Here is a 7,500-nt window from a genome sequence, read left to right on the forward strand (position 1 = left end):
GCTGCAGCCAAACTGGAGAGACATGAGTAAATTTCCCTCCAAGGAACTTGGCTACGTCATAGCCATGGTTGTTCCACTGAAATGTATTTTTTGAGCTATTTTTAAAATCTGATGGATAAATATCATCACTTTACATATGTACCTTCTAAAATTTAAAAAAAGCAAACCTTACTAAAATGCAAATGCATAAGACATTCTCCTCTCTAATTATCCTTGTATAATAATCATAAATCTTCTGTATTATTCATTCACTTACTGTACACACAAATTCACAAGAAAAATAATTGACTAATATCACGATTAGCAAAAAGGTATCAATCCCTAGATCTTACTGGGGTTACGTAGGCCAAGGTCATTTGACTAGACGACCTCTTGGCTGTGTCATGATAATATCCCTTGTGGTTTTCAACAATGTCTTTCCATTTTGGTTTTTCTGTTATCAAGTCCAACTCTATAACTGAGCTGCTCTGAGGACCAGCTATCTGTAAAAAGAAGAAAAAATTTAGCCTCTTTAAAAATTACATATATAATTAATGAAAGTAATTGTATTTACAGAATATCACAATCCCTTGAGGGGGGAAAAAATCAGACAAATAGCCTACTACTACTAATAATGATAATAATGATAATTATAACAAAAGTGACAATGATAATGATAATAACAATAACAATAACATCATCAATAATAAAAATAATAATAATAAAAATAATAATAATAATAATAATAGTAATAATAATAATAATAATAACAATAATAATAATAACAATAATAATAACAACAACAACAAAACAACAACAAAAATATAATAATAATAATAGTAATAATAATAATAATAATAATAACAACAATAACAATAAATAAAATGACACTAACAATAATAACCACCATGATGATGATGATAATATTACTAACCATGAACAAAATCAATCCTAAAACGCAACAACATACATCCTCACACTGATTAAAATAAAGACTCTCAGAAAGAAAAACAAATCCCGATTTCCAGTATCATCAGAATAAACAAACTGATGTCAAAAGTCACAAAAGGATAAAACTCTCTGGGAAATACCTCTAGAATAAAGCCTGAGATAGCAAATGTCACAAGAAAATGGCAAACTGGCACCACTTATGGCACTGTCTTAAGAGAGGATGCCAGTATAGCTTCCTGAAAAGCAATGGCAGGATGTATCCAAGGCGTAATCCCTCACCAAGACCTTTTCTTACGAAAGATAATGGAAGTAAGTGGAAAGAAATGATCTTTGTTACTGATATTTCATATCTTTTAAGTACAGATTTTAGAAGTGAACAGCATACCTTCCAGCCTGGTATTGGTAATTGAGAGAAAAATGATAAGACAAAGTGAAGGCTTATAATTCCTTACTTTAGCTAGCTGACTATGTAGACAGCAAATATTTCAGTAATGATGAAACATTCACTACATCTATAGAACAGTCAAATAAATTCACAAGTAGAATTTAATGTGACTATTCTCGGACAGAGAGCTTAACTCTTGACACATTAACAAGTTTTGAGATCCCCTCTGTCTATATCATAGTGTCTAATTCTAAGGATAACAAATATATTCGTGAAACTGTGTGTATGGCTGCATTTGTAATTTTCCAAGCTTATTATTCCTACTTGATTCATGGATGACAATGATCTGCATTAGATATACTAGTGTATGATATATACTCATAGTAAAATCACTATTTCTGGGAGCAGCTGTGCTCTATCCTGCTGTAGATTTGTGTTGGATTCTTTATCAACCAGGATGGGAGTTGAAGAAATGCAGAGGGAAGACCCCTAAACTTGACTACATACTCACTTATTCTGAGTATATTATTCATATTTTGTCCTTCAATTTCCCTGGTAGCTTTCATGTCCTCCCTGCTATTGGGGCCAAGATTGTGAGTATGGGGGGTGGGGGGTCCACACCATAAATTCTATATACAGAGGTAGCAGAGAGGGAAAGGAATCAGGGTATAGTTCTGTTTCCCACAGTCATGCAGTACAAGGTAAAATTTGGCTGTAATTGATAGAATGACTGAAAATAAGACACTTTTCATCTATAGTTTTATCTTCACAAGCAGATAATAAGAAAGTTGGGTAATTGGTTTGTGGATGTTTGTCGATTTCCTAGAAATGGCTGAAGGAAAGGTAAAGTCACTTCATAAACATTACCAATATTTTAATTTATGTCATTTGCAATAGGAAATAAGAAGATACTCAAGCATATTACTGCACTGGTAATTATGAGAGGGAATAATGATTGCTAGATTAGATGGCTGTGTGAAACTAAAAAAAATAATGGAATCAATACTAATACCATCATGACTGGTTGTGCAAGGGTATTCAAAATAATTACCAAAATAATGAACTTGTCAAGGTTCAGTTTTACCAACAATTTGTGGTTGTGTGTTACTCTCTGTTGGATGCCAGATATTGCTTGATATTATCCTATGCAATACAACACTTGCTTTACAAATGCAGTTTGTTAATAATGCAAAGTGCTCTTTTTTTGTGGTATAGACTATTTTCTTTGATTTGTACTACCCTCCCATTTCCAATGCTTGATGTGGGTGATTTAGCATAACAGACCTTTAGCCCGTTGGAAACTTTGTAACCTACATCAATCATGTCACATTAGATACTGAATGCTTAAATTATAATAAACAAATAAATGGTTAATGTTATTGATGACTGATGCACAGAGGTTGAGGGAAATAGACATCTTGTGAAGCATAAAAAATATAGTAATAAAGAGATACAGCTGCTGTGGTCTCCTATAAACCAAGAAATGACGAGAATATCTACTACATATCACCACTCAGAGACTAAGTCTACAACACCCCCACACAGCCAGTTCTTAATGTCGCGTTTTCTTCAGATGGCAAGAAGTGCTACTCGGGAAGGTTGGGTTTGGACTTTTGGGTTGGCATGATACCCTGGTTGGGGGACTTCGTGTCGAATGGATGCGTCGCTCTCGGTGACAAATAACGAATAAATGAATAAATAAATAGAAGATGCATAATTACATCAGACGATTTGGTTCGTTACAAGCCGCACTCTCTACCGGCATCGTGTCGCTTACCACTTTGTTGTCGCTTTTCTTCTTCTTGTCACTCCTGGACAGAGTAGCAGAAGCCAGGCACACTAAGCACAGGACGAAGGCTACACGAAGCATAGTCCCGCACTTCGTAGGGATGAATTTATCGGCCGAAATATGCCGGGAGGCCGAGGGAAGGGCGGAATGTCTCGCTGTGTTGTTGTGGTTCACCTGTCACACCGCGTCCGATTCTCCTCGCCATTGATCGAGAGCAATAAATCTAAAATTATATGCAGCTGGCTCCTGGTGCCTATATTTAAAATACATCTAAATCGGTAGACCATTTTTGATGAAGACGATTTTGGGAAAATAATTGATGCATATGGCTATGATAATTTCGAATTACAAATTTAAAAGTAAGTACGTTGAAACGAACACAGGGTGCAAAGCCGAACTAAGACCGGTTAAAAATTTTCATACTTTTACTATCATTTCGATTAGACAGACTTTCAAATTAAAGGCTGAAATTGAATGGTAAATTACTGGACCACTGAAGACCATGTATCATGCATCTTATGTGGATTTTCAAACACACCAAAATACAAAACGATTTCTCCGGAAGCGAGTCCATTGCAAACCGGATGTGTTCAGATAAACGTATGGACTTAAAGAAGTACGTACTGTGTATCACCGAAGAGCGTTTTATACACATAACATCATGCATCCTTGTAATTCCCCCAAATCGTCAGTCAGTAGAAAACGTTTGCTACATTTGTTCTTGACACACACACACACATACACATACATACACACATCATATATATATATATATATATATATATATATATATATATATATATATATATATGTGTGTGTGTGTGTGTGTGTGTGTGTGTGTGTGTGTGTGTGTGTGTGTGTGTGTGTGTGTGTGTGTTATATGTCCGAGACGGGACGACAGATCAACAAAGAAAGTAACAGACTGGGATATAGATAACATAAAGAGGCCAAGGACTAGATCAATGACAAGATGGCGTGAAGGGGGGTGAAGACTGAAAACAAAAAACGCAAAACAATATGTATATATATGTATACATATATATGTATACACACACACACATACACACACACACACACACACACACACACACACACACATATATATATATATATATATATATATTCAAATAAAGATATTTAGAGAGAGGGAGAAAGCGAGAGTGAAAGAGACAGAGATATATAGTTAGATAGATAAAGAGAGAGAGAGACATAGACATAGACAGAGACAGAGAGACAGAGACTATAATATAGACAGAGGAGATAGATAGATAGATAGATAGATAGATAGATAGATAGAGAGAGAGAGAGAGAGAGAGAGAGAGAGAGAGAGAGAGAGAGAGAGAGAGAGAGAGAGAGAGAGAGAGAGAGAAGACAGGATAAGCAGAAGGACTGCACAATGACTGAGAAAGTGAAGTAATACTCGGCTAACCTGACGGGACGCGCCAGATAGTGCTATCGTTCATGCCATAAGATACACAGGAAATGAGAACAGATTCTGGTAGGCTTTTAAAAGTGAATAATTATTTAATTGATTTCGCTGCACGCTGATTTATTTAATCTGAAGAGGTTGTTGATAGGTCTGTCTCCATGGTTTGCTGAAAAAGCCGGAAATCCAAGCATATAACTATAAACAATCCTTCTATATTAGAAACGCAAGACCTGATTTTTAAATATCATGTTAAAAAACAACTGATGTAGTCTTATTCAATTGATTAAATAATATTTTTTATATCATAGAGCAACTAACATTCAAAAGCTACGGGATTTCGTATAGAACTTTTCCAAACTAGACATTACATGAATATACATTTGTTAAAAAAAAAAAAAAAAAAGTAAAAAAAATACTGCATAATGCGCTGTTATCTTATAAATAATTTTCACCTGATACCTCCAAAAATCCATAAAATATATAAGATAATAAATCTTAATTGATATGTCAACAATACTATCATGGTGTCATGTGCAACGCCTGATCATCATGACTGATAACGCCTGCGGAATGGCTGATCGATGTTATTACGGGAAGAATTTTCGACATGGCAGGATGTTATTATTATTATTATTATTGTTATTATTATTATCATTAATATTATTGTTATTATTATTATTATTATTATTATTATTATTATTATTATTATTATTATTATTATTATTATTATCATTATCATTACTACTACTACTATTATTATTATTATCATTATTATTATTATTTATTATTATTATTAGCATGACCATCATCATAATTACTATTATCATTATAGTACGCCATATAAAGAGCAAACATACTTATTAAATGCCATGTTTTGAAAGTCTTGGGTTAGGTTGTTTTTCTCAATCAGATATGATGGATAAACGTAATAAAATATGAAAAAAAAAAAAAATTGCCCTATCACTAAAACAACCGAATTGATCACTATCTTTTTCTTTTAATTATTAAAAGAGAAGCTTAGTTCCTAAGATTGTGAGCTCCTACCGTATTGTCATGCAAATTTGTAAGATAGGAAACTTGACGTTAACTGATGATTATACAAAACTACTCAATCAAGTTGCCACACATGCAACGAGTTTGAAGGAATATATATATGCACTTTTACTGTAGTCATGATACACTCACGACACCGACGAGTCACACCGACATACACATGTACCGACGGTTCTGTTTTGAGAGAGACACTGTTATTTATTCATCTTCGTTGAATTTATGGTTTTACTAGTGGCGGATGAATTTTAGTACACAAATTGACTGCCATGGGATACACAGGTCCTGTTTGTAGAGGGGGAGGGGGAGTTCTTATTGTGAGAGCGAGTGTCCAATTGTGACATAGTGCCCTTGATTAATGGTCAACGTATGTCTTCTAATGCAGTGGCTTCCAATATTTTAAATTCTGTGACCACCCGAATATTATAATCTTCATGGCCCTGTTTAGTGACTTTCATCTTTTCAGATTCAGTTATTACTAGTTATGAATAGTGTAATGTCAATAGCTATAGGACAAGAGCGCTTTATGGGAAAAATAAAATTTCTTGATATGTGACAGAGACTTATATGTAGGCACTGTAGGTGAGATAAACTTCAGTTTAATTCGACGTCAAAAAAAATCACATTGCTCCATGGCCCCTAGAAAGCACCTCGTGGCTCCCAGAAAGTACCCTGTGCCCTCCAGGTTGGGAACCCCTGTTCTTATGGTTCCAATTCAATTTAGCGAGATTTGCTTCGCCCGGTCCGTATAAGACCTATCTCGTTTCAGCGCTTTAGAACTGTGTCCGTAGGTTGGCCATGGAGCTTCTATGCCAAGTCACCGGGACCATCACGCATCAGCTGTTTCTAAATCCGTTTTGGCTTGTCATGCTTTACTACTTTACTGATTTTGATCACTATGGGCAGGATAGGTGACTGGAGAAGGGCACATCAATCCATCTTTTTATTATTGCGTTAATAGATTTTGGGATATCGAACTTTGTTTCCTCAAAATGTCTGTCTGTTCCGCAGATAAGATATAATACCATCCGCAGCGTATCTTTTCATTTCTGCTCCAAACGTAGTTATTATACCCGCCTATTTTTAGTCCCAAGACTTTTTTTTTTGTATGATTGAGTTTAACGCGTTAGAAAGAACAATGGTATTTGCCTCCATAATTTTGCTGAATCTGTGTTTCTAAGAAAATATGTTCTTAGTTAACCAGAAGGCTATTGTGAAGTCATCTATTGACTGCCTCTTCGCTTTTTTCAATATCCTTTCGTCATTTGCCCTGGGGTTGTTTTAACCACCGTTGTCATTTCTGAAAAGATCTGGACTTAATTTCCAATGGTCGTTTAAGAGGTGAACTGTGCCCCGTTAGTAGAGGCAACTCCATGAGAATTCGTAGACCATGATCTGACCTGAATTTTTGGTCCAGCCTTTTATCAACAATACTGTATCCGAACACGCGTTATATTGTGAATATATATGCAAGGAATGCTAGTATCAGTTGAACTATTTTAATTAATCCAAACATATGTCCAACTGCGCACTAGTTTCGCTGTAGACACGAAAACTATTTTAAGGCCTCATATTAGAACAAGAAATTCCATCTTTATTTGCCATCACTTACGTGTGCCAAGTAATAAATACATAAATAACACTTCTAGGAGAAATTTACACTGAATTATTTCCTTTGGCATTAACAGTGTTTTACATACTTTATTTTCAAATATGTAATTATATTTTTTTTCTATAGCATCCTGTGAATTTTGTTTATTTTTTAAGGCAACGATAGTACTAAGGTAACACTGATATTAATATTAAAAACAATATATCGTTCAACAAACAAGTGACTACATGAACTACTGTTTCTTGGAAAACCCAGGAAATTACCCTTGCAGTAAAGAAGAGAGAAAATAAAGAGCGGATATGCAC

The 7,500-nt window shown here is 34.7% G+C and overlaps 1 protein-coding gene across 3 annotated transcripts in view; it reads right to left on the minus strand.

Moving 5' to 3' along the window:
• Window positions 1–3,548, minus strand: part of LOC125035051 (chitinase domain-containing protein 1-like) — an 11,760-nt gene extending 8,212 nt beyond the window's left edge. The window contains exons 1-3 of one of the 3 annotated variants that reach the window (XM_047627148.1): window positions 3,093–3,548; window positions 333–482; window positions 1–76 (exon numbers count right to left, since the gene is read on the minus strand). The exon at window positions 1–76 is cut by the window's left edge and continues 102 nt beyond it. In XM_047627148.1, coding sequence (XP_047483104.1) covers window positions 1–76; window positions 333–482; window positions 3,093–3,185 — 319 coding nt within the window. In that variant the 5' untranslated portion in view covers window positions 3,186–3,548. Of the gene's footprint in view, window positions 77–332; window positions 483–913; window positions 1,021–1,070; window positions 1,164–3,092 lie in introns of those variants that run through there. The other 2 variants (XM_047627150.1, XM_047627149.1) reach the window with 2 other exon arrangements.
• Window positions 3,549–7,500: the final 3,952 nt, after the last annotated feature.

Source organism: Penaeus chinensis, chromosome 19, assembly GCF_019202785.1.
Source record: "Penaeus chinensis breed Huanghai No. 1 chromosome 19, ASM1920278v2, whole genome shotgun sequence".
Lineage (NCBI taxonomy): Eukaryota > Metazoa > Arthropoda > Malacostraca > Decapoda > Penaeidae > Penaeus > Penaeus chinensis.